Source organism: Bubalus kerabau, chromosome 13 (assembly GCF_029407905.1).
Source record: "Bubalus kerabau isolate K-KA32 ecotype Philippines breed swamp buffalo chromosome 13, PCC_UOA_SB_1v2, whole genome shotgun sequence".
NCBI classification, from domain to species: Eukaryota; Metazoa; Chordata; class Mammalia; order Artiodactyla; family Bovidae; genus Bubalus; species Bubalus kerabau.
The window spans coordinates 43,422,409-43,449,874 of record NC_073636.1 but is presented as its reverse complement, the minus strand read 5'-3'; the positions used below and the strand labels follow the sequence as shown (position 1 = coordinate 43,449,874).

General features: G+C 43.7%; 1 protein-coding gene, 1 long non-coding RNA gene and 1 other non-coding gene across 5 annotated transcripts in view; 1 reads left to right on the top strand and 2 right to left on the bottom strand.

The window, feature by feature from the left end:
• NET1 (neuroepithelial cell transforming 1) overlaps positions 1 to 16,940 on the top strand; it is a 35,890-nt gene extending 18,950 nt beyond the window's left edge. The window contains exons 1-10 of one of the 2 annotated variants that reach the window (XM_055544155.1): positions 5,166 to 5,376; positions 10,210 to 10,317; positions 10,735 to 10,902; positions 11,278 to 11,340; positions 11,660 to 11,756; positions 12,100 to 12,176; positions 12,756 to 13,013; positions 13,426 to 13,596; positions 14,575 to 14,761; positions 15,104 to 16,940. In XM_055544155.1, the coding sequence (XP_055400130.1) occupies positions 5,284 to 5,376; positions 10,210 to 10,317; positions 10,735 to 10,902; positions 11,278 to 11,340; positions 11,660 to 11,756; positions 12,100 to 12,176; positions 12,756 to 13,013; positions 13,426 to 13,596; positions 14,575 to 14,761; positions 15,104 to 15,492 (1,611 nt within the window). In that variant the 5' untranslated portion in view covers positions 5,166 to 5,283 and the 3' untranslated portion in view covers positions 15,493 to 16,940. Of the gene's footprint in view, positions 1 to 5,165; positions 5,377 to 10,209; positions 10,318 to 10,734; positions 10,903 to 11,277; positions 11,341 to 11,659; positions 11,757 to 12,099; positions 12,177 to 12,755; positions 13,014 to 13,425; positions 13,597 to 14,574; positions 14,762 to 15,103 lie in introns of those variants that run through there. The other variant, XM_055544154.1, reaches the window with a different exon arrangement.
• Positions 16,941 to 19,852: 2,912 nt separating this feature from the next.
• On the bottom strand, positions 19,853 to 25,220 carry LOC129624945 (uncharacterized). 2 transcript variants are annotated; one of them, XR_008701205.1, is made up of 3 exons: positions 23,366 to 25,220; positions 22,677 to 23,046; positions 19,853 to 21,432 (listed from the first exon to the last, which is right to left on the bottom strand). It is a non-coding gene; the product is annotated as an uncharacterized LOC129624945 (long non-coding RNA). The 2 variants fall into 2 exon arrangements; XR_008701204.1 differs by having other exon boundaries at positions 23,700 to 25,217.
• On the bottom strand, positions 23,909 to 23,982 carry TRNAW-CCA (transfer RNA tryptophan (anticodon CCA)). Its single transcript has one exon. It is a non-coding gene; the product is annotated as a tRNA-Trp (tRNA).
• Positions 25,221 to 27,466: the final 2,246 nt, after the last annotated feature.

The following is a 27,466-nucleotide window of genomic DNA, read 5'->3' as shown; positions in this document are numbered from 1 at the left end:
TGATTCTGTTTGATGCTTGGGTTATCATTGCAAAGAGAACTGTGGATTTGATAATACCAAGCTTCTTAGCCTGTCAGCTATTCTGGTTATAGTCTTTCTCATAGTATTAACTGATCTGAGTTGATCTTGTCCCAAAATAAATTCTTAGTAAAGCTTGGACATACTACTCAAATTTTAATCCAAATGTTTTACAATTTCAGATCCACATATAGTTTCATTGCTGACTTCTCTCATACGCATCTCACCCAAATGTGAACGCCTTTTTGGTGTTGTTTTTAACTCATTACTAGATATTGTGGAGCACTTGTTCCTCAGAAGTACCACTTTGTTAATATTTCAATCAGTGTTTCCTTTTTTAGTAAGATTTGAAATTCTGTTTTTAACTCAAGTATTTTTAGTGAAGTACAGTAGTTTTTGTAATCTTGAACTTGTTTTAAAGTTGAACATAGATTTTTATATTTATAAAAAGTTCTTAAAATATATCTTGTGAACTTTGCAATCTCTTTATATACTTCTACAACTTTAAAATATGTTTAATTTAGCAATATAAAACATGAGCGCTATACAAGGGCTAAAGATAAAAATTTTATTGTCCTCAATATAAGATCCTTACAAAGTTGAAGAAAAGCAGGTTGGCGGTTGCATTTCACATTATCCCTTGTAGAGGGCAGCAGAGAGCTTAGATTTTGTTTTCTTCTTTACCTTTAAGAAGGGTTTCCTAGCCTAATTTCCAATTGCTTGTTATTGTTCCAGACAAAAGTAAATAAGAACAAATAGTATCTAGACCCAAAAAAAGTAATGATTATTCTTCAGCTCTAATTTATTTCTAAATTCCAGAATTCTTATTTCACATTAAAAGGAGAAAAAAGGTAAATTGGCTAATAGTCCTTTGTCTATAGAGAAGGAAAACATCTTTCTCTTCACAGTATTCAAATTTTAGGAAAGTAAGCATTGAAGGCACCATGCGAACAGATGAACATAGGCTATCATTACACTTGGTTTTTGGAAAACAGTAATTTTACCAAAAACTTGATTTTTTTTTTTTTAAACAAAGCTGCATTACTATTTTTAGATAATGCAATTTTGTTTTTATGTTTATAAATTCTAGATTTTATACACAGACAGGACACTTAACCAATTTGTGTTCCAATTAATGCCAGTTGTTGCAAGTCAAATTGCTGTTAATAACATCATTAAAGTAAACTTGATTGAAATAGGGTTTTTTTCTAAAACTTAAGCAGCTGGAACTGCTTAATAATAATTTCATTATTATCTTTTTATTTACCTGCCTATAATACAAATAATCTTTCTACTATGGTTTGCTTCCCTGTAAACTGTTGGCAGTTACCTATTAAAACTAGCCTGGGACTAAGATTGGGTTTTAAACTCAGCTCTGCTCCTAACTCACAGAATGACAACCAGCCATGCCTGAGCACTGAGCTGAAGGTGCTACACAGACTGTCTCATGGGGAAGGGACACTGCAGCAGCAGTTGAGCAGACCAGATTCGAACCTGTCTAGCCACTGATGACCCCTGAAACTTGGGACAGGTTTCTCAAACCTTCTGAGGCCTGATTTCCTCCATCTATAAGATGAAGGTAATAATACATACTTCATAAAGTCTGGTGAACAAGATAATATGCATAAAGCTCCCAGCACAGAATAAGGACTCACATTTCCCTTTTCTTTTCCCCACTGTCCATTTTCCTCTTAAGTTTTCTTAGGAGGGTGAGTTAGCGGTCACAAGGGACCTTTTTCAGCCATTGGATTTTAATAGAGTATTGTTAGAGTCAAGAGTCCCTCAGACTCATCATTCAGAGTGCTCACTGAACTGAATCCCAGGGTCACTGTTGCTTTTATAGATAATCTCTACAGTTGTCTTAATTGGATATAGACCACAAATCTGGACATCCAAACTGAATCTAAGATTTTAGGTTTGATGAGCTGAGATTTTTTTCCACTGGGACTATCACTATACCTCCTTGGCTTTTGTGGCTATTTCTACCTTTATCCCTTACATCCTTACTGAAGGAGAGAAGTGAGAGATAGTCGTTTCCCCCCAATTACCTTGGCCTTACCTCTATCAGAACTAAATAGAAAAACAGAGCCTTGAGAAAGACGTCAGGTAAGAGACTGGGAAAATACGCTAGCAGCTTTTTTCCTCAATCCCTCTCTGCATAAGTCCTTTATTCCCTATGAAACTAAGTAGCCACAAGGTATTAGCCTTCCTTGCAACTATTTTTTAATGGATGAAACTAATTGAACCAGATTACTGGACCCTATGAGCTCCGAGGGCTTAAGCAGATCAGTGTTCTCACCTGTAAAATAAGGGGACAAGATTCCAGGATCTCTAAGGTGCTTCCACTTTTATGCTGTATAGCAGAGAACTGTCTACTACAAGCAGCCTCTCTTAAGGCCCCGTGCGTCGCACATGTTGCCCAGGTGTGACTTGGTAATAAAGATTAGTTGATGATAGCCAGTTGCCATTACTCTTTCCAAGTCTCAAAGCCGACAGATTATTAACACGATCCTAAATGCAAAACACATTGGTGTTTATGGAAGGACAGCATTCTTCCTCCCTGCAAGAAGTAACGCTGTTCTGCAAATCTTAGTATATTGTTTTTTATAGATTATTTGTCATTATAGTCTATGCCCACTGTTGTTCTGCTTGATTCAGTCTTCAACTTTTGTGGTTTCTCTTCTGTCTTTATTCTGCTGAGCTAGCACACTTAAGGTCTTCATTAGACCTATAATCAGTAAATACATGAATCTTTTCTTACCCTTCGTAACCTTTTTGCCATAATTAACACCTTTTCTTCCCTTGGCATCCTGTTTTGTTTCCTTCCTTTTGACAGTTCCTTTTGCAAAATTCTTTTTCCCTTGGCATTTCTCCAAAGTTAGATCCTTGGGCCTCTTTTCTTTTTGTCCAGCTTTTCTCCCCCAGGCATCTCATTCACTCCCAGAGCTTCAACTCTGATCCCTGTGTCTCTGACTGCACAGTCTAAATCCACTCTCTGACCTCTTCATGAGTCTTTGTCCAACATTTCCAACTACTAACTTCAGTTTTATTTGCATGTTTTTCCACCACCTCAGACTCAGTATATCTAAAATGAAACTCAGAATGTCCTTTCAAAGCTGATTCTTCTTTATGTGCATTAACAGTTACCTCCTAACTTTACAGTCGTCGGAATCTCTAACTAGGTCTTGCACATGTTGTCTCGCATCTGTCCTTTGCTTTTCCCACTGGCCCACCTTAGGCAAAGTTCCTGATACCTGGCTATGATTTTTGTGTTACGTTTCCAGCCATGTTTTAAACCATCATAAACCCCACCTTACAACACACCTCTTATCTCTCTCACCTGCTCAATAAAACCATGTGCTCATCTGTGCCTGTGACCTCATGCTATGAGTTTGTTCCCTGTGCTCCTTTGGGAAGGCCTTGTACTTTTCCCTTGCTCAGACCTATGAAAAACACAACATGACCTTCCAAGGCCCTGAAACAATGTCTTACAGCCCCGCCCCCAATGTCTTTCCCATCCTCCTCTCAGCTGGGAAGACTCTGGAAGTGGTCTCTTCTCCTGAATGCCTCACTAGCCATACAACTTATTTTGGGACTTGTAAGAAGCTGTCTTGCATCACTTATCTCTCTGTGTGGCCTTGCTTTACACAATGATCTGTTAGCACTTCAGAAGTGGATGTGGAACCTATTGTTTTCGATCACCTGCATCATCTAGAATAGTGCCTTTACAGAGATGCCTCAGATTTCTCTGATCCTAATCAACTGAAGGCAGGAGGAGCAGGGGATGACAGAGAATTAGATGGTTGGATGGCATCACCAACTCAATGGACATGAGTTTGAGCAAGCTCCAGGAGGAGTTGGTGATGGACAGGGAAGCCTGGTGTGCTTCAGTCCCTGGCGTCACAAAGAGTTGGACATGACTGAGCTACTGAACTGAACTGAATAAATCCTAAGAATTGTTTTCATAAATTACCAGCATCCTGTCATTCATAGTGCATGTGTGCTTAGTTGCTCAGTCATGTCCAACTCCTGCGACCCCATGGACCGTAGCCCTCTAGGCTCTTCTGTCCATGGGATTCTCCAGGCAAGAATACTGGCGTGGGTTGCAATGCCCTTCTTCAGGGGATCTTCCCGACCCAGGGATCAAACCCATGTCTTGGGTCTCCTGCATTGGCAGGCTCATGCTGCTGCTACTGCTGCTAAGTCGCTTCAGTCATGTCCGACTCTGTGCGACTCCATAGACAGCAGCCCACCAGGCTTCCCCGTCCCTGGGATTCTCCAGGCAAGAACACTGGAGTGGGTTGCCATCTCCTTCTCCAGTGCATGAAAGTGAAAAGTGAAAGTGAAGTTGCTCAGTCATGTCTGACTCTTAGCGACCCCATGGACTGCAGCCCACCAGGCTCCTCCATCCATGGGATTTTCCAGGCAAGAGTACTGGAGTAGGGTGCCATTGCCTTCTCCTGGCAGGCTTAATTACCATATAATTAAGAGAAAATTCTACTTTTCAAAATGGAATACAGTACTTATTGTCTACGAAGAAAACCTGCTCGGTTGTAGGCCTGCCAAAAAAGAAGAAAACCTGCTCGGTTGTAGGCCTGCCAAACCAACAGAAGTAGGGTTGCTTCATAGAGGTAAGGTTTTGGACTAGAAATTGCACTTATGTAAAATAAAAGCGAGGTCCCTGGACAATTACTCTTGTCTTCAGTATCGACATTATTTAACTCTGAATTACGATTTTCTTAAAGTTGTCCGGGAGTTGACAGGGAAACCTGGCGTCCTGCAGTTCATGGGGTCGCAAAGAGTCTGAGGGACTGAACTGAAGTGAACTGAACGTTGTCAAGTAGTCCATAATTTATTTTTTAGTAACAGGGTTTTATAGAAAAAGTATCCGTGTCTGCAGCTAAGTACGAAAAAGGTAACCTGAATAAGCAGTTCCTTTGTCTCTGGGAATGCTTTTTAAATCAGGAAGAGCCTTACATTAACCCAGTTTCCTTTTGCCCTCTGGCCTCACTGTAGAAATTCCAAAACCCCTGATAGCTTTTCTCTGGCAGGGAAAGCGGAGAGGCCTAGGTGCGCCCGGCTGTCAGTTAAGGCGGTCACGTGTCCCGGGGCCCCGCCCCCAGAGCCTGGAGGCTGCGAGCCAGGCGGGCGCCCGCAGAAGCTGCGGCCGCGCGGAGACTAGCTGATGGCTTCGCTGGCTGGCTGAGCACCCAGCCGGGAGGAGCCCGGGAATTCGGGCTGGGGACGCGGGGGCATTTGGGAAGCATGGTGGCGCACGATGAGGTCGGAGGTCTCCTGCCCATTAAAAGGACCATACGAGTCCTCGACGTGAACAACCAGTCCTTCCGAGAGCAGGAGGTAAGACTGGACGAGAACAGCCCAGGGAAGGTTTCTAACGCCACGAAACTTAGCCTCTTGAACAGCGTATTAACAGAATGACGTTAAACTGAACTTTTGCTCTTACTGAGCATTAAAGTGGCCTTGGAAAAAAAAAAATTGGCCTTGATTCACATGCAAGTTTGAAATGTGTTTATGCATAGCGTTACTTAAGTGTACACAAACTTTTATACAAGAGAAAAAGATTTTAAATGTATATACTTAGGTTTGGTTGAATTGGTCACATTTCTGATGTTTAATACAGTTTTTTGTTTGGTTAGGTTTTGTTTTGGGGGGTTTTTTTGTCTTGCATTTATTTCTGTTATCTAGTCAGTCTTAGGAATTGGGTTGTGGAGTAAGCAGAAAGTAGGAATCCCTTACTTAGAAGTTAATGCTAGTGAACAAAATGCCAGCGTTCATTTTTAATTTTCTTTCCACATTTAATAAGTTCGTTGTGTGTGGCTTTGTCCTTCAGAAAGAAAAATATGTTAAATTATTTAAGCCAGTGAACCATTATTTAGGTACTTCTGCCGTCCTTGCCTTAATTACCTAGTTATTGTACTTTTTTAAGGTCTTTGTGAACATTTATCAAAATAAGTGACTTTTATGCCTCTTATCTAATTTTAATAGTTAATGCTATGTGCTCATTCTATATATATATAGCACACGGCAATAGATATACTTTATGGTATATACTTTATCATTGCTGATGGACTAGAAATATCATTCCTGTATTCAGTTAACTATATGCCGCTGCTTTGAGGTGATGGTTTTGTGGCCATGTATGTATATCAAAACATGTAATTATACATTTTAAATATGCGCAGTGTGTCTCACACACACACCTTTGGTAGTTAAAATAACTGCCATCTTTAAAAGACATGATTTGGCTTTGGTTTTCGTTTTTCTGTTTGGTTTTGGCTTATGTGTTTCAGTTTTCACGAAAGTGGTCATCATGTAAATACTAAAGCGGAACTAGTCTTGTTTGGTATCAGACACTGACCGTGTTACAGCATACCTTTATTCCAAAGATTAAAAACACCAAGAATGTCATCAGGCTTTTAACAGCACAGCCATAAATAAATAACTATATTTGACTATTTAGTACTAAGAGGAAAGGGAAGAAATCCTATGTGATCATAACTCATTTTTATCTTTTTATAAATAACTTTTCTTTTCATTCTTGTTAAAGCTTTTGCCAGATAGAAGAGAAAATTATTTATCCAGTAACCCGAATGAGTAAACCTAGACACATACTTGGTTTTTTGTGTCTTGATTTGGTTGACTCTAGAAAAGACGACCCCCCAAAAAAAAATATCCTCTATGTGACATCCTGAGGAGAAAAAAAAACTTTTTACAAAAAACAGAGTTCACCTTAGAACTTTTCCATGTTGTTGCTTTTATGCACAAGGTACATCCCAGTAAAAGACTTTAAATTGTTTTTAAGAATTTTCTGTTTGTAGCTATCCAGAAAATATTTTAAGGCATAAAATCTAAGTACAACTGGGTTAGTGAAATAAATAAATTGATTAAATTCTAGGTCTCAAGTAAATTCCCTATAACAATACATGTGATTGCCTGGCGAACCTAGATAGTCTGGTTAAAAGCTAACCTAAATAAACAACATAAGTTTATATTAGAGGGTGTTGGGTTTTTTCCAAATGAACTTTAGCCCTAGTGAAAGGTTGCCGACAGTAGAAAGTTCCTTGAACATGTGAAACTTGTTTATGTTCTTTATTGTTCCCCTGGGTTTTCAGATCCTCTTTGAAGGAGGGTGTACAGTCTCAGTATCTGTATGCATTCTTTAAGCTTCTTATATGTACCATAATGTTGCTAACAACACTTCAAAACAAAAATAACACGACAATAAAACCAGGAAGAAAGCCTTATTTGGGTACTGGTAAGACAGGTAGACTCCTACCCTCTGTTCCTTCACTTGCAGAGGGACAGACATGGGTGGATTCCACAGCATTCCCCACAAGAAATCAGAGTAGGTTAGATGGCGCATCTCAGCCTCTCAAGAAACAGTGCTCTTGGTTGTAGCTCACACAGACCAAATTCTAACCCATAACAGACAATTTGTTGTCCCTACCTTATAGGTGACCTGGTCTATAACACTTTTCCACAACAGTTGTCTCTCATTTTTTTCAAATGTGTTTATCCTGAGATTAGTGAGCCATATTCAGTATTAAATCTTTGCCTTTCAATCATACTTTTTGAATTATTCATTAAAATTCTCTGTAGTTTTATAATAAATATATATGCTAAAAGTTTGTGTTGTATCTTACAAGCATTCTTCACATGTGAACGTTTAGTGAGGCATGAAAATTACTTTCAGATCCCAAAAGCCAGTGTGGAAAGTACGAAAATGTCCTCTCACCCCAGGCCCTCCTCCGTGTACTGATTCAGCACTACTTTGGTACAGACTCAAGAGTATCTTGCTCTGTGACAGAGCTAGCCAGACGCTCCTCCCAGACCTTTTAGATTAGATAAACTCCTGAGACTGGCATCTCCTTTGTGGAGATTATGGGTGGGCTTCTCAAGGGCTGGGAACATATTAATACCACACATATACTGCCTGGCATAATACCCCACCACCCTCAGAGAAAGAATCCACATTTCAGTTTTAGTTTCAGAAAGATGCTTTAGATATCTTTACATTTAATTATCTAAATTCAGTAGTTTTCATTTTAAATATCACAGTTTTGCGTTACCAGGAAATTAGTAGTTGTACTGACTGATCCAAAGATAAGAATTTTTTATTTTATGTATTAAAATAGATATCAGAAATTCCTTTCCTTCCAGCTAAACTTAACTTTTCCTTTCAAATTCACTGGGAAGAACACCTTTCCAAAGACTTCTCAATTGAAATTAAATACTTTATGATTTACCAGGAAGTAAATTGGTTATGCTCTAAACAAGGATGAGGAATTAACCTCTCCTTCCAATCGGTGGGCAGATCTTTCTGACAACTGTTCTGTTTCTCCTTGGCACTGGCATATCTTACTTTGTGAGGTAATTCTATCTCCGTTCACACAGAAGCGTCTTTGTCCTGCCTTTACTAAATAGAAAGGAATGCCTTCTGCCTGCCTTCTGCCCGCGCATGTGTCCCTTCAGTCTTGCACAGATGGGTCTGGTAAAGGCATTCACACATGTCCTCAGCCACACAGTGCGTTGTTTTAGTAGATATCTCGGGAGGTTTCTTTTTCAGTTCATTTAACATTCACACACTTGTGGCTTTATACTCACGGTTTTACTTCGGAGTCAGTTTCTTGGGGTGGGGGTGGGGGCTGGCCTGCCACACTACCTCTTCAGGACTGACCCAGGGGCCTGGACTGTGGTCTGTCTGCAGAGCCTCCTGGCCACGGCTATGTCCACACCTTCAGAGCCTGAAAAGTCTCATTGCTTGTTTGGATATTCCATCTTTTAAGTTCTTTCCGAAGGATTTTAACCCTTTCTGCCACTTTACTCTCAAATTATTCTCGGGATTATTTTTATTCACTTTCCTCTTTTTCATGACTTGGGTCATATCAAAGTTTTTTTAGAAAAAAATTTCATCTGTCATTTTTAAGTTGTGAGTTTTGTGTAATTTTTCATCATGTACCCTTCTGTAGCCTCATTAAAATTTTGTCAAGCATGCCACAAATTGCCAAAGGCACCAAAAATTACAAACAAATAATTACGCACCATGGACATTATAAAGGGTAGGACTGTTTTATGATCTAACCTTCATTACCTAGGCAGCTGTGTGAGTCACCTGGTGGAGTGCCTCCACTCTCCTAGCTGTAAAGTTAAAGAAATGCAGTTTGTAAGGTTTTGGAATCTTTGGTAAATGATGTGTTTGCTATACTATTATTGTTATAAAAACAATATATGTAAAATAATTACATCTTCTCAATCTGTATATATTTTTCCTTGATAATTAAATGTGTGAGAGGATCTAATTATTTATAAATATCAGTATTTACATAGTAAGTGGAAATATTCCTGAGAAAGGATGTCAGTAATAGATAAAACTCAGTATGTTTCGAGAACTATTCTAAACCCTTTAAACATCTTATTTAATCTTCATATCACCTTTATAAGAGACGTTCTCATGTTAACTCCATTTTACAGATGAGAACATTGGGACCCAGGATGTTTCCTGTCAAGTGTCAGAACCAGGATTTGGGCCCAGTCAGTCTGAGTCCAGAGGCTCAGCCTCCTCTTAACCACTGTTCTACCTATGCTTGAACACCTCCCACCACAGGGACCTGGCTGCCTTGGAGCTGACTCATCCCAATGTCAGATACCTTCATTTAAAGGCTGTTCGTTAAGTGAAGTATTTTAAGAGTGAAATGATAGAAGGTCTGGCATTTGCTGTAAAATATTTCAGTATGGGCACAGATGAAACCTGTTGTTAGACCAAGATCCATTATGCAATTCTCCCCTTTTGTGTATGCTTGATTTTTCATAATATGAAGGTATTTTTCAAAAGTTAATATTAAACTAAAAGTTTCTGTAGGATTTTAAGTATCATTCTTTTGTTTTAATTTTGGATTTTTTGTTTTGTTTTGTTTAATGATAGTATGTTATGTTCTCAGTGATGTTCAGATATTTGACCTTTCTTGTACCATTTATTTTTTAATTTTCCATTACTCATTAGTGTTCTTTATGTTTTAACAATGAGAAACAACATTTACTTTCAGAGTTCCATGTTTCTTGTATATACTGTACAAATATCTGACTTTTGAGAGAGCTTAACATTTTGTACAAACTTGGTGAAATAGTTATACCTAAACACATGTTTAGTATAACTTGTTCTTGTTTTCACAGGAGCCAAGCAATAAAAGAGTGCGACCTCTAGCTCGGGTCACATCCTTGGCAAATCTAATCTCTCCTGTAAGAAATGGAGCCGTCAGGCGCTTTGGTCAAACAATACAGGTAGGAGCAAGTAATGCAGTGAGGCAATGTTTTATAGAAGCCTAAAATGTGCATTTTCTTTGAGCTGTACAGACAAGTTTGTACTGTTATACTTAAATATAATTTTCCTCTTTTGGAATATGCTGTTAAGGAATATTATTGTCAAAACAATATTTATATAACCTCATTATATTAGTTTACATCTTAGAGCAAAGCAAGAACTTCGATAGTTTTTATTCCCAGAAAGTAATTTTGACTGACAAATATTTTATAATACTGTCAGATTGAAGCTGGCATAAATGACTTTTATGCATAAAGAAACTGCCACAACCTTTTAATTTGTCCTTTTTTTTTTTTTTTTTTTTTTGAGGAAAAAATAAATAGTTTCTGTATCCTCCAAAGCTTTTTCTTATTCACTTTTCTTTCTTTTCTTTTAAGTCATTTACCCTTCGTGGTGACAGCAGATCCCCAGCTTCAGCCCAAAAGTTTTCCAGCAGGTCGACAGTCCCAGTGCCTGCCAAGAGGAGAAGCAGCGCCCTGTGGTCGGAGACGTTAGATGGTAGCATGAAGCAGTCTCTAACCTCCAGGGAGATCAGACGTCAAGAGGTGTGCACCCCACAGCAAGACTTTATGTGCTCTAGCATAAGATGAAACATAGACTCTGATTCTTAAACATGTGTTTTGTCGGAAGAATAGCAAACTAACACCTCCGGCAAGATAGACTTGCATTTTTGCATTTGAGTAGCCGTTTTCAGCACTTGCAGAGGGTGGTGGTCATTTGGTTTAACACCCTGATGGGGTAGAATATGAAACGTATGGCATCCTCTTATTAGAGGTTCCATTCTGAATTATAGTGTTCAGACTGAGTCACTTTGAAAAGCGCTGTTCAAACATCAGTTAAATAATGGTAACTATCCATTGCATGTAATTTTCCTTTCTGAAAGGAAGGAGTGACCTGTGATGTTTGCTGGATTTTTTTAGGCAATCTATGAAATGTCCCGAGGGGAACAGGACTTAATTGAGGACCTAAAACTTGCAAGAAAGGTCAGTAAAGAACTTTCTCTCCTGTGCCATAGGTTTTAAGACTTATATTCCACAAATTCTAAAGGGTGTTACCTTTAGAAATTGAAAAGTAGAGAGTATCTATTGGTGTATACTAATTTTAGATGAGGTTTATCAGACACATTTCTTCAAATGTGAATATCAGGAAGAGTTTTTCAAGATTAACATGTACTTTAATTTCTGTTATGTATAAAATAGTAGTCATGCTGGTTTTTACATGGTCAGGCTTGATTCACATGCAGACCTCTCTTCGTGTTTTATTTGCTTGATCTGTGTGTGATGTACTTCTCTCCTCCAACAGGCCTACCACGACCCCATGTTAAAGCTGTCTATTATGTCAGAAGAGGAGCTCACACATATATTTGGTGATTTGGATGCTTACATACCTCTGCATGAAGGTAAGATCTGCTCCCTAATTTTCATAAGATTCTGAACAGCAACAACAAGTAATTTTAAATCTAAACTTCTAATTTAGTTCAGGATATTTTTGAAATTTTTATTGACATAGAGTTTGATTTACAAAATTAGTTTCAGGTGTACAACATAGTGATTACTATTTTTAAATATCATACTCCATTTAAAGTTACGGCTACATTCCCTGTGCTGTGCAGTATGTCTTTGTAGCTTATTTATATCATACATAGTAGTTTGCACCTCTTAACCCCCTACCACTGTCTTGCTCCTCCCTGAATTATTTTTAAATAAACTTGTTCTTGGAATTTCTGCTTTCTTACACTTCAGATTTGTTGGAGAGAATAGGAGAAGCCACCAAGCCTGGCGGGACAGTGGAGCACGTTGGCCAGATTCTCGTGAACTGGGTATGTAGCAGGTTTATGCAGACAGGGCAGGCTTGTCACTTGTGATCAGGATCACACTGATTTGATCCAGTTAGTGGATTCTAAAATCAGATAAATGGGGCACTAAAACTGAACAAATGTACATAGACGTTACAGTCACTGTTTAAGAAAAACATATCATGAATGACACTGTTTCATTTGTTTTAAGTATATGTTCCTCCTTGGACAGAATTCCCACATTACATCTGTTAATTACCTGTCTTACTCTCTGAGTTAACATCTGAGTGCCTGCCGATGCCAGGCCCTGTTCTAGGAGGAATGGCTGAGGTTCGGTGATGAAAGACAGCCTTTGCACGTACAGTCAAGTGAGAGAACAGTCACCCATTATCACCTGCAGGAGAATCTTCACAGCTTGTTAAAAACTTTCACGAATAGCTCTTAAGTTTCATGGACAAAGGAGCCTGGTATGCTACAGTCCACGGGGTTGCAAAGAGTCGGACGCGACTGAGCGACTTCACTTTCACTTTCATGTCTTAGAAACTTAGACATGTTGCAGTCTCACTAATGGACTATTCTTTGATTTCTCTTACTGCTTTTTAGTTGCCGGGCTTGAATGCCTACAAAGGCTACTGCAGTAACCAGCTGGCAGCCAAGGCTCTTCTGGATCAGAAGAAACAGGACCCAAGAGTCCAGGACTTCCTCCAGCGGTGTCTGGAGTCTCCCTTCAGCCGAAAACTGGATCTCTGGAGCTTCCTCGATATTCCTCGAAGCCGCCTTGTCAAATACCCTTTACTGTTGAAAGAGATTCTTAGACATACTCCCAAAGATCACCCGGATGTTCAGCTCCTGGAGAAGGCTGTAAGTAACCCAAGAAGTGGTTCCTATGCTTTGCCAGTTTGCATGTTAACTTGCCTGAGAAAGATACACAGTGATCCCCTCACAGCTTCTGTATGCTGAATGAGTACATGAACTTTCAGTTCTTGTGTGTTAGCACACTATGCACTAGTAAAGAGGTGTAACAGATGTTTTATCTATGTTTTAGTCGGAAGACTGGGTTCTAATCTGACATCTTTCATTAGCTAGCTGTGTGACTTAAGGCAAATCACCAGTGTGGCTGACACTGTAAAATGAAGGGACTGACTGAATTATCTGATTCCTGGGGTCCCTTCAAGTTGTAAAATTTTATCATTTTAATCCTGTAGGAAAACAGGGATAAATTAATATGCTGAAAATGCACCATTGATTTTTTTGTATATATATAATTTTTTAGATACTAATAATACAAGGAGTTCTCTCTGATATCAACGTGAAGAAAGGTGAATCAGAATGCCAATATTACATTGACAAGCTGGAGTATCTGGAGGAAAAGCAGAAGGACCCTAGAATTGAAGCAAGCAAAGTGTTGCTCTGCCATGGGGAACTGAAAAATAAAAACGGACATGTAAGTGCATTTAACACTTATGTGAAGTGAGCAGTTCCTGCCCTCTTCCCATTGTTTAGTTTTTTCCACATGAATTATGAAGCAGGTTTATAAAATAAACTCATCACATACTGAAAGTAACTGGATTTTATGTTATCAGCTTTGATAAAGCAAATAGTTGGTTTCTGTCATTACAGAGTGACTTAAATGTCTTGGTGGAGAATCAGTAATAATTTATTTTTTAGTTTTGAAGCATAAGTCAACTTGTTTGGCTAGGGGTTCGTTTCTAAATAAATTGCTAGTTTTATGATGCTTAATAAAAAAGCATATCCTTCAGAATAATTTTTTGAAGAGTTTATAGTAGTGGAAGTTTTTAGCACTATGAAACAAACTTTGACAGCAGATAGAATGAGAGCAGACTTCTTTTTTCAATCTTAGTTACAAAGGTACCTGCTGAAACTAAGTATACACGTGGAATGGTTTTTTTATTTCATCATGTGCTTTTCAGAAGCCCAATTCATAAGTTGAGGTTCTGTTTGGAAAGAGTTAAATCTTACATCTCTGATTTCTCTTATAAGGCTTCATTGTTCTATAAAAGCTTAGGTTTGTCTCTGTTTAGACAAAACAGAACCATTAACATTTTTACCAGCTTACATTTTTAAGTTCTTGCCCTGTTAGAAGACTGTAGTGTACAGTCCTGGCATTTCCAGTCACGTCGCCACCGACAGGTCTTTGTGGTGCGTGGCGTTTGCTCGGCTGCTGCTGATCTAATGTTACACATGGACAGAAAAGTTGTATATAGTCTACAGTGAGAAAAGCTTTCCAAGGAGAATGTGCATTGCTTTTAAAGCGCCATCTTTATGAAGTCATTTGTAAGGAGATCTTAGTAAATGAATTTGATAAAATTAAGATCCAGTCACATTTTTTTAACAATGGATTTCACTCACTTAAAGTCACAAAGTTCTATATTTAAGAAGTATTTGTTTCTTGCTTCTCCAGAAACTGCACATTTTCCTGTTTCAAGACATCTTGGTGTTGACTCGGCCTGTTACTCGAAACGAGCGTCACTCCTACCAGGTTTACCGGCAGCCCATCCCCGTCCAGGAGCTGGTCTTGGAAGACCTGCAGGATGGAGACGTGAGGATGGGAGGGTCCTTCCGAGGGGCTTTTGGCAACTCAGATAAAGGTACCAGTCACACTTTAAAATGGTTTCAATGATCATAAGCTCAGAACCTAAATGATTTCAGCTTTAATAATTAAGAATCTGTCCCCAGACAACACACTAAACATGAAATGGGTTATGTCATCCCGAGCTGGTCCACTCGCTGAGTCGTCAGGTGCTGTGGTGCTCTGACTCCCGCATGTGTACCTGATATACATGGGCACTGCCTCATACATACATGATACATAGGGCACTGCCTCCTAGATGTCTGCTGTGGGGAGACCAGCACCCATACTCATGTAGTCTGACCACATCTAGGAATAGCTTTCTAAGTCTATTTCCTTTTGTCAATGTTTATTTTTCTAGCTAAAAACATCTTCCGAGTTCGCTTCCAAGACCCCTGTCTGGGCCAGTCCCACACTCTCCAAGCCAACGACGTGTTCCACAAGCAGCAGTGGTTCAGCTGCATCCGCAGCGCCATCGCCCCTTTCCAGCAGGCCACCGGCCCCTCGGAGCTCCACCAGGAATGCAGGGAGAACCCCACCACCACCAGCAACGCCAGGGCCCAGAGACGGGCATCCATGGCCTCTAGCATGACTCAGGGCAAAGCTGATGGAGACGCTGCTGAGTGTGGCGCCCCGGTGCACACAGCAGACCACACGACGGGCATGAAAGCACCCCGAGCCCACACCAGCCTCCGCAAAGCCAGGGACAGAGCCCAGGTCGGTGGCAAGAGGAAGGAGACCCTGGTATAAAGGAAGCTCTGGGCAACAGCTAGGAGAGACTTTATTTATGACGTTGTACAGTTTTTCTTTCTGTCCTGTGAGCAAGGCAGCATTACTCAGTACCTGTCTCATGTCTTCTGTGTGGTTGGTTGGTTTTGGTTGTTGTTCTTTTATTTTTTTTAATGGCAGCTAAAGATACATATACAGATTACTGTTAAACTGCAGTTTGTTTGTTTTTTCTTCTCAGATCATTTAGAACATGCAAACCTGGTATTTTTAATCAAATGAAATACTTAACAGGTATTTTCATTCTGCATTCATCATGACTTTTTAATACCAATTGTGATATTTACAATATTTGCCAAAACTTAAAATTTTACAAATACCAGGATTTTACCAGTGTTTCTTTGATGAACTTTGCATGCAAAATTTGAAATTGTAACATTGGCATCTAAATCTACTTGGAATATTTGTAATATTTCAAAATTTACATTGAAACATAAGTTCTTGGAAAACAAACCAAACTTAATCGGTTTTCCATTTTGCCAACTGGAATGCTTTTTATTAGTTTGTTTTTCACTCTACATTCCTCATTTTTCATTGATTTAACCTGCCGATTATTTAATTTTTTTTATTGTAAAGTAGTTTTTAGTATTTCCTTTTTTTTTACTTTGATCCCTTTTCAAATTGGCACGTCTTTAAAGTATTTTTCTCCTTTGATTAAAAATGTGTGTGTGTGTGTATGTTTTTAAATCATATTAACTTTACCAAGTGAAATCAAGCCATACTGTTTTTGAGCCAATTAAGAAAATTGCGATTTTTAAAGTGTAGTGTTTCAGAGTGGTGGACACACATGAAATGACTCAGTGTGTTCTGAACTACTGAAAGGAAACCATCTTAAGGATTTCATGGAAAGTTAATATTCTCTGAAAAGCAAGAGGGAAGGCAATTGACTGGTAATAAGTATTTTTTTAAAAAAACAGAGGGAAAAAGAGTGTAGTTTTGTCTTAAAGTAAAAATGTCTGATTGTGTCAGACATTTCTGAGAAGAGATAGTAAAAGCTGAAGTCGAGAGTATGTAGTAAGTCGTAGAAGGCTTGGGGGATGTGAATGGTGTTTGCCTTGATTTACAGTACTTGCAAATAAGGGGTTTGAAAAGAAAAGGAAATGTGTTGAAAATTTGACCATATTAGATCTAGATCCATTCTGGCAGATTTATTCGTAAGAGGGGAAAAGAGACCGGTGAGTGTTTTACTCTGAAATGTTTCTGTTCAAATGTAATTGTCTTGGATGGGGGAGGACTGAAAACCCATGTCGTGGAAGATTTGTCATGGTGACTGTTCCAGTAAACGTGGACTGTTATGTGAACTGTATCCGGCCAGTGGAAATGAAAACTGAAAAAGACTGTAAATAATTAATTCCAAATGATTTCTCTGTATAAATGAATTATACAATTAAAAAAAAAAGTCACACCCATAATCACCTAAAGGTTTCCTGACTGGTGGATGTTTGCTGGACCTCTGCCAGAACATGCTGCTACAGCCAAGGAGGTGATGACAAGCTTCACAGAGGTTTTAGAAGGTCACAAATATGCCTTCAAAATGCATCAAAAAGAGAAAGATTAGGTCAAGTTTTTTGAATCTTATTAAACAATTAGAACACACTCTAATCAGAAACAGCAGTTGAATTGAAGACAGCTGAACACCTGGCCACTTTCTGGATACAGTAGTCAAGCTATTAACAAAGGTCCTTCATTAATCTAATTTCAGATTTTAATTTAGGTAACTCAGGTTTCTGCCTCTGCAAATTCAAACCTAATAGTGTAGATTACACCAGTGGTTGTGATCGGAAATTGGCAAGATTTCTAATCGTTCCTAGAAATGTTGTAAAATACAGTTTCTTCCAGAGTTACCTTGATAAGCTTCCTAAGTTGTAGAAACAATGATAGTTCCTATGTTCTTAATCAGAAGATGTTTTATTGGAAACTATATAGCTTTCCTGGGATCACTCTAGGGAAGAAATAAGACCCAGAAACTGAGTAATTGTGTAGAATGAACACCCTTCAGAAATTGCATCTGTATTTGAAAATCTCTGATTATTCCAGTAGTTCTCAAGCCTGTTTGGGCATGAGTCATGAGGGGTACTTTGAAAAAAAATGAAGATAACCGGGCCTCACCCCCAGCTCCCCTCCCCCAATTCCACACCTGTTTCACTGAATCAGTGGGAGGGGGGGTGGGGTACAGGGGTCCTAATTTATATTTGTCAACACTCCCCCCAGTAATTCTGATACAGAGAATTCCACAAGTCAGCTCTTAGTCATCACTGATCCAGCAGGTATGTAGGTAGTACTGACATATATCTACTTAACCTGCTTCTCAGTTTGCCTTTAAACTCTTCACAGAATCTAAGTTAAATATATACAAGCAGAATACTCAAAACACTGTGTGTGTTGTTTTGAGCAAAGAGTGGTCTTTCTGAACCCAGGGCTCGGTCTGGTTGTGTGCACACAGGTGGGAGGGGAGGTACGGGCCGAATGGTCAGCCAGTGGGGCACCAGTGTCACCAAGTCGCCTTTGAATCGATTAAGACTGGCGCCTCTTTGGCTGATTTGGGTCCCTCTTGAGCTGACTTAGCTCTCCTGTATGCTTAGTGCTTGAGCGAACGCACACACCTGGCACAGTGCTCGGTTTTCTGTACATACGCCTAACGCTAATGTGACTGAGTTCATTTTACAACCATCAACAGATGCCTGGCCTGGGCCGCCATGATTCAGTCTTGGTGACTGATGCAGACGCGCGTGGGCATCTCTCTGGTTCTCTTCCTCATCAGAACTGCCAGTCCCTCGAGGAGACACTCACTGGTGGATGGGTGGTATTGTCTGTTAGGGTTACACAACCTGGAGGTAAAAGTAGCTGATAACATCCTGCAAACTTGGGCTTTTCTTAATCAGTGTTAAAGAACACTCTAGAAAGAATCGCATCCCTTTGTCCAGTGAAGCCAGTTCCCATGAGAGGAGTATCCTAGAAAAGAAAATCTCCCTCAATCCTAGATCAGAGGCCTTCCCAGATCAGAAGGGCTTGGAGTTTTGCCTGCATAAGTGAGGAATTCCAGAACGAACCGCAAGTCTTCGGACTTACCAGGTACAGTTGTTTCCTCAGATCCAGTGTCCATAGTCCTATGTATCATGAGGCTTTGAGACAATGGACACGTTCACTAAGATAATGAGTATTTAAACCCAGAGCTGCAAAGTGATTCCATAAGAAGAAAACACCACTTTTTAAACGCCCTTTGGAGTATCTCAGGAAACCCAACTCCTTTGAAAACTGATAATCATTTATTCTGCCCTTTCCTCCACAAACCATATCTCAGGGTAACTAAATAGCTGAGGAAGGGAATGTTTTCTTTAGAGCAGTGGCCCAGCTAATCAGTGAAGAAGGCAGGATAGAATAGCACCGTTTTGTAAGCCCTCATGACCTGATGGATCTAGATGTCAACCATTAATAAAGACCACCATACCTCCAGACAAGGCGCCCACCCACCACCTAAGCAGTCTTGCCAGGAAAGTCAGCCTGAGTTCAATCTGCAAGAAGTTAAGACAAATGAGTTCATTCAGCAAAGTAAAATTAATTCAAAGAGAAAGATGGAGGAATCCTACACCTAAGAGATATATCAAACCATTGTGATGTATGTATGGACTTGTTTGGATCCTAAATCGAGCAAATGGTTTTTTAAATAAGACAATCCAAAATATCCAGAATTGACTGGATAAAGTGCACAAGATATGGTTATATTTTCTTTGACAGAAGTACTATGATTGCAGTGTCCCTAGAGAGACATACTGAAATCCTTATGGATAAAAATCACATGAGGTCTGAGATTTCCTTCAAAATTATACGGCAAGAGCATAGTTAGGGATAAAAAGGAAACCACATAAGTTGAGAATTGCTGAAGCAAGATGAGGCATCATGAGAATTTATACTCTGCATATCTCTTGAAGAGATGTTTGAAATTTTTCATTAAAAATGCTAAAGTTAAAAAGAATGAAATTCCAGGATTGTATCCAAGTCCTTAATCTCTTAACCCCCTCTGAACCCCCAGGCTTCACTTTTCATAATAAAGGCAGAATGTTCATCAAATACAGATGGTCTACTCTCTGCCCTCTCAGAGACACACAAACCTGCCTCAACAACTCGACATCCATGTCCTATGTTACCGTTTGGCAACAGAATCAGAAAAATCTGGATTCTGGTTTAATCCACACAGCCTTTTCCTCTCTTTTTCTTCCCCTGTTTGCCTTTCCTTTCCCTCTCCATCAGTGGCTTCCTTCGCCTGCCCTCTTTCCCAGACACACGGACATGGGTTCCCCCTGGAGCTAAGCCAGTGAGAAACCAGGTGTTTCCAGGTCCCCCAGGGAAGCTTCTCCACGCAGCCCGACCCTGAAACCTTCCAGAAAGGTGGTTTAGTCACTAAGCCGTGTCCAACTGTTGTGACTCCATGGAATGTAGCCTGCCAGGCTTCTCTGTCCATGGGATTCTCCAGGCAAGAATACTGGAATGGGTTGCCATTTCCTTCTCCAGGGAATCTTCCCAACCCAGGGATCAAACACTGGTCTCCTGCATTGGCAGGCAGATTCTTTACCAACTGAGCTACAAGGGAAGCTTCCAGCAAGGACCAGACAGTAAACCACCTCCCTGCCTCTTAAGACGCTCATGTCCATACAAAAACTTGCACATGGGTGCTTTTTCACAGTGACTTTATTCATAATTGCCAAAACTTGAAAACAACCAAGGTGTCCTTCAGTAGGTGATGGATAAATGAACTACAGGGCATCCAGATGGGAATATTATTACATGCTAAAATAAGCGAGCTGTCAAGTCATGAAGACATGGAGGAAACAAAGGCTACACGCTATATGATTGCAACTAGTTTGATGTCACGGAAAAGGCAAGATATGCCAAGGATAAAAAGGTCTGATTTTGAGGGATTGTGGCGAGGGAGGGATGAACAGGTGGAAAACAGAGTTTTTAAGGCAGTGAAACTTCTCTGTATGATACTGTATTGATGTATAATATACGTGTCATTATTTGTTCGGCCAAACCCACAGGACACACACCACCTACAGTGACCCCTGATGTCAACTGTGGACTCTGGGTCATAATGACATGTCCATGTGGGGTCATCAGTTGTAACACAAGTACCAACCGGTGGAGATGATGACGGGGAAGCCACGGGTGTGAGGGAGGAGGAATATTGAAATGTCACACTTTCCACCTAGTTTAGCTGTGAACCTAAAGCTGCTCTTAGAAGTCTTATCTTTTAAGAGAAAGAAAAAAAATTACCCAGACCCAGGAGCACACATCCTTCAAGGACAGTCTGCAGAGATCAGAACACAAGTAACAGTGTGCATGCTCTACAAACATGGCCAGCAGGTACCCAACACAGTGACCCAGAGACCAGGCCTCAGGCTTATCCCAGCCCCAACCCACCCAGGGCAGCCACTCCTGAAGGGCCAGTATCTAAGACAGGCATGCATCCTGGGCCTGCCCCACAGTCTGGGTGGGAGGGGCCCAAAACTGCCTTCTGTCCACCCCCATGGAGTCTGGGCTGGAGACGCCTGTGTTTCAGCTGAGCTGGGGTGGACCAGCCCCGGGCAGAGACCCCTGCCTCTCTCCCATCTTCTCTGTGCTCGAGGATGGAGGACCGTAGCAGGGCTCCCACTCTGGCCCCTCCCCAGTGGGGCTCTATGATGGGATCAGGAAGCAGCAGGCCTCCCCCCATGGTTGGAGTAGCTCTCGCCCCTCTGGCTTCTCAGGCTACAGCTGTGGGTTGAACGTGACTGGAGAAGCTGGAAACCGCCCCAGGGCTGGAAAAGAGGCTGTTATCTGCCAGCATGCAGCTTTGCCAACATGAGCTCGTCTTCCCACCAGGCTCCATCTCCAGGTGTGATGCTCAGCCCTCAGCTTCTCACCCACCTGCCAGAGAAAGACATGGAAGCTGTGATGACTGGGGGAGGGGCAGGAAGCAGATGGGCAGAAGACACCCCCAAGGTTGACTCTGCAGAGTTGGGGGTGCCCTCACCCCTGCTTTCTTACCACTCCACCACCGTGTTTTCAGGGCCCAGCTGAGCCTCAGGACAGGAGGGGGCTGCCCAGAGTCTCTGCCCAAAGGAACGTGCGGCCTAAGACAAGAGGGCATGAAGCCCACATGGGACAAACCTCACAAACCACAGGGGTCAGTGAATAGCCAGCGATGACTTTTTCATAGCATCAGAGGTGCCCGCATCTCACAGGGAGCAGCACAGCTTTGGGGGCACAGTAGGCCCGGGTCAGGCAAGTCCTCTCAGACCTCCATGTGGCTGATCCTAGCGGGCAGCGTGCTTTTCCAAAACAAGGGAAAGAGACCCACAGGCATGTCAGTACACACTTCGGGACAGCATCTAAGTGACTGGGCAGAGTCCCTGGAACGTGACGTGCTGCGTGCCTGCGGGGTAGGGGCGTGTAGGCGATCTTTCCCACAAGTGGAAACTATTTCAGCAGCCATGCTCCAGCGCTAACACAGCCAGGTCCTCCAGGGCAGGAGCTCCCAACTTTCCAGTCACTTTCTTTGTTGCAGGAACAGACTAGCAAGGGCAGATGCTGGCATCTGCCTGCTGATCAGCATGGGTCCAAAGGGTGCAGAATGAGGTTCTTCAGTCAGAGCCATGGAAAGTAACACCCTGACCTGCAATGCCCCGCACCCTGAGCAGCCAGGCAGGCTCCCCGACCTGGGAGAGTGCTCCTCCCTCCCTCTTTCCCTCCCCCTCTCCTCTTCCCCCTCCCCTTTCCACTCTCCCCTTCCCCCTCCCCTTCTCCTCCCTCCCTCTTTCCCCATCCCCCTCCCTCTTTCCTCCTTCCTCCTCCCCCATCTCCCTCTTCCCTCTTTGTCCTCCCTCCACTTCCACACTTCCCCCTCCCCCCTCTCCCCTCCCTCTTTCCCTTCCCCCTCCCTCCCTCTTTCCCCTTCCCCCTCCCCCTTTCCTCCTTCTCCTCCCTCCCCTTCCCCTTTCCCTCCCTCCTCCCTTTTTCCCTCCCCTCCTTCCTCCTCCCCTCCCTTCCTCCCCCTCCCTCTCCATTCCCCCTCTTCCCTCCTTCTCCTCCCTCTACTTCCACACATTCCCCCTCCCCCTCTTTCCCCCTCCCTCTCCCTCCTACCCATCTTCAACCAAGCTCCTCTTTACCTAGATGTACAGCAACCCAAAACAGAGACACCAAAGTCTGCAGCAAAGAGAGGGTCCATCAGCAGGGCCACCAAGCAAGGAGATGGGAAAACAAACCCCAAATCCAGTTCCCCTCAGGCAAGGGGCTTATGTGTTTATGGGATGAAGACTGAAGAAGCAGGTCGTCTGAGACACGGGGACCGTGGGGAAAGGTGATGGAAAAGGGTGCCCCGGTCGTCGCTTTGTGCAGACATAGCTCAGCAACAGGCCTCTGCATGTTCGCACACTCAGTTGAAAGGTCAGTGGTCCCAGCCAGTCTCAACCAGCTCAGCTCAAACTGGACACCGCTGACTCTTGCTCGGCTGAACTAGACACAGCTGACTCCAGCTTTCTGGAAAACAACCGGAGCAAGCGTCTTATTTATTGCTTAGGCGCCTTGCAGCCTGGAGGATGAGCCAGACGTCTGCAGCAACAATTAAAAGCACCTTGATGAGTAAAGGCAGGTGCGATGGGTTTAACTAATCCTTGGTTCAATCCCTCAGACCCAGCCAGGCCTCACCTGTTCCAGGCTGCGCCTCCAAGGCCCCATTGACCCATACCCCCACTAGTCCCCCCAGGGATCTGTTGCTGCCCCCGCAACACTGAGCACTTCCCACCGTCAGTATCACCTTCTCTACTGTCTGTAAGGTTACTGTCCTTTGCGTCCTTACCACCAGTTCTCCTGACACAGAAAAAGTGCTCAGACATATCTGCTGAATGAACCAGAAAAGCCACAATATCTCGACTCAGCCTTAGAGAGAGTCAAGGTACCAGACGGAAGCTGGCCCATGCAGACCCTCAGTGCTGTGAGGGCCCTATGGCAGCCAGGCCTGCCATGAGCCACCATCCTGGAGTTCAGACCTTCCCCCGCCCCCTCCTGGAGTGCCTCAGCTCTGGCCTGCATGACCAACAGAATAAGATGGAGCTGACAGCTCATGACTCTGAAGCCGCTCTGCCGTGCTCGGTCCTGGAGGGAGCCAGACACCAGGCTGTAAGGACACTCACGCTGGTGTGTGGACAGGCCCCCAGGCAGAGGAACTGAGTCCTCACGCCCACAGTCAGCACCAGCTTGCCCAGAGCGTGAGGGGGCCCCTGAGCAGGGGAGGAAACCTTGAGCCCCAAGCCAAGCCTTCAGATGCTGTAACCTCAGCCACCATCTTCTTTTTAAATTTTTATTTATTTTGCTGCACTGGGTCTTGGCATGTGGGATCTAGTTCCCTGACTGGGGATTGAACCCAGGCCCTCTTGCATTGGGAGCATGGAGTCTTAGCCACTGGACCACCAGGGACGTCCCAGCCACTGGCAACCTTATCAAAGACACTGGGCCAGAACTAGCTACTAGCTACTTTGCTCCTGGAGAAACTGAAATTAGGGCCTCACAGGTGGCACTGGTGGTAAAGAACCTGCCTGCCAGCGCTGGAGATGTAAGAGGTGCGGGTTCACTCCCTAAGTTGGGAGGATCCCCTGGAAGAGGGCATGGCAACCCACTCCAGTGTTCTTGCCTGCAGAATCCCATGGACAGTGGAGCCTGGTGGGCTACAGTCCATGGAGTCGCAGTCAGACACAACTGAAGAGAATTAGCATACACACACTCATGTTTACTAAGGTTTTGAAACCAAAGGAAATTGTTAAATCCAATACACCTGTACCTGTCCTCATTTATCAAGCTTGCTTTCACTGCCGTCACAAAAGGCTTGCGTGTCCTCCACACATCACTGAGCACAAACAATAAGATGTTTGCCCAAGTTGTTTTCTAAGAATCTGGAGTCAGTTGTGTCTGGTTCAGGCTGATTGGGACCACCAAGCCTCCCACTGGGCACGCACGAGTGTCCGCCTGGTGACCTTTGAGACATCAGGGCCCAAAAGGCTACCTTCAGAAGCTGCTAACTGCTCCATCTACTGAACAAGTGTCCTATGGAAAACCCACAGCTTAGTCAAGGCCTGCTCAGAACAGTGAAACTCACCTTTTATTTCCCATCACCTTTCCCTTCTCCCCACACCTCAGACCACGCTGCGTCCTTACCCTGTGAATACCCCAGCCCCTCACCTTTAGGGAGGTAGAGTTCAGGCAGGGTTGTTCTCCCTTTTCATGTCCTGGGGCTTGGACCAAAGTAGAGGGAGCAAAAAATAAACCTCAGGGAGAGAAACCAAGGCCACTCTCCCAGGGCAGCAAACAGGGGAGTAGGTCACAAACATGGACTGTAGCCTGAGGCCTGCCGCCCTCTGCCCCTAAATCCTGCGTCCCACTGGCCCAGGCCCACAAGCTGAACTTGAACAGCCCACTCTTACTCAATCTCTTGACTTTACAGCGGAGGATAGACTTGTCCTCAGAGTTGGGTGGAAACCTACAGGTCACGAGGCAGAAAGTGGTTCACGGTGCTTGTGCAGATGAGCAAAAACAGAAGTTTTTAGACCTCCAAAAGTTTTTGAAAAACTTTGCAAAGAATCAGAAGTTTCGGAAGCTGTGTTTTTAAAGGGTCCCCCTGTGGCTGTGGCCAGATATTGGCCTCTGGCTTGAGTCCCGAGCTCCCCCGGTGCTTGAGGACGGAGCAGGCGGTAACCATGCTGGGGCCCTCCCCAGGGCAACAGAGCCTGCCCCTGCAGAGGGGCGAGGTCCAGGGTCCTCTGCCCTCAGCTGTTCCCGCCCCTGCCTCAGCCATCCCACTGGGGGAGTTTCTGACCTTTTCTCCTACATCATCACTGTTTCTACCCCCGGTCTCTCTCGTTCTCCAGGGCACTAATGCCCCATCTTTCCCTCCTGGGACTCTGGTCAAGCCCACCTCTCCTGGGGCCTCCGCCAGTCTTCAGGACAATGAAAGGCTTGGGCATATGGATATCTCCAGAGGCCGGGTCATTTAGAACCACCATCACAATTCTCTGGTTTTTTTGTACCATTCACTACCTGCTGTTCTTTACTCCACACATTCTGCACTCAGTAAATGTATTTTAAAGGCCATGATTATAAGTGGAAAACCAACTTTCCTCACTACAAATAGAAGCAAACAGTAACAATCAGCGTCCTGAAAACAAAACACCAGGAGATAAGTCCTGCCCGGGACACTCCCCCTCGGAGGGGGAGGCCAGCTCTCTCCTCGGCTATCTCTGTCAGGTTAAGTCCTCACACCACCTCGGGCACCATCAGGCCCAAACTTTGGTCAACAATGGACTTCCCTTCAGATCTACCAGTTTAGGACTCCCCTGGAGGTTCAGGGGTTAAGACTCCATGCTTCCACTGCAGGGGGCACCGGTTCAACCCCTGGTTGGGGAACTAAGATCCTGAACGTGGAGCAGCCAAAAAATTAAAAAAAAAAAAACAAAAGAACCAAAAGATTTACTGGTTTAATTATTTTTCTGTTTCTTTCTCCCCTCTCTTTCCCCCATAAAAATCATAATGTACATGTAAGTACAATCCTCTGGTCTGAAAGTATGTGCTGAAAAAGTCTATTTTTTTCTTTTTTCGCCAGCACCAACCCACAGAGCAAGACACCAGCATTGTCCGGGGAGCAATAATGGCTGTGTTTCCAGCATCCCTGCCCACTGGCCCTGACAGATACCGCAGTGGTTCCTGCCAGGAAATTCCCTGCCACGTGGAAAACCCAGAGGAGGAAGCGGAGCCCCGTGGACCTCTCAGGCTCCACCCAGAGCTGCAGGAGTAAAACAAGCCCATCATCTCGGGCCCGGGGATCCACACGGACCTGGGAGCCTGTGACAAGACACACATACCCCCCGGCCTCAGGCGGCCGCCTCTGTGCTTATTCTACCATGTCTGAGGTGGTTTGGCCCCTGTGTACCACTTGATAGAGCCCTCAGGGGAAAAGTATTGCCACCTCCATTTTGCAAACAAGAAAACCAGGGCCAAGATCTAACTCGAGGTCAGCACCAAGGTCAGCTTCACTCCTTCCAAGGCCCCTGGCAAAGTGAGCCTGGGTATCTGGGGGGAGATCCTGGTACTCCCAGCCCACCCTCCCGTCCACGGTCTTCCCTGGGCTCTTCTCCTGGTGACCAGGCGCCTTGTCCAGCCTTCTTTCCCCTCAAGGACCGTGACCCCCGTCATCGACTGGGCCATCGCCCCAGAGGGCAGCTGAGCCCTGGCTACAGGGCTGGGTCCTCACGTCAAGGATCACCTGCTGCCCAAGCCCCCTGCTGGGGCAGACGGAGTGGGGGGGGGGGCGGGCGGGGCTCAGCAGCAGGGGGCGAGGGATGGGTAAAGATTCCCCAGACTCGGGCAGGGTCTCCACTGTGCTCTTTCCCAGCCTTCCCTGAGACCAGGTGGACTCAGGACAACTGGCCCATCATCCTTGCAGGCTGCAGGCAGAGCAAGTGAGGCTCAGGTCAGAACCTGAGTCCTGCCCGACCCCTGGCTTTCACCCTCAGGGCCTGGGACCCTCCTCCTTCCTCCCCTGCTGGCCTTGCCGTAGAGGGTCTTGGAGAACCTCACATCAGTGCTTCCCAACTCTTCTCCCCCAAGGACCCCTGTTATTCCCCAAATGGTGTTCTCACCGAACAAACCACAAGTGCTGCATCATCTGTTTTCCACGTGTGGTCAGGGATGGGCGGCCACCCGGACGCATGCCCAGGCAGCTGGAGAACCTCCCTGACTCCACCCTCAGGAGCTTGGGGGCCTCAACACACATTTCTGAGCAACTGCTGGAAACTCGCAATGCCCACAGCCCAAGTGGTCTTCGAAGCCCCCAACACTGAGAGACCCACTGAAACGTCCTGTCCAGCCATCTCTGCCCCCGGCAGGAGGAATCCCCCATCTTGGTGGGGGG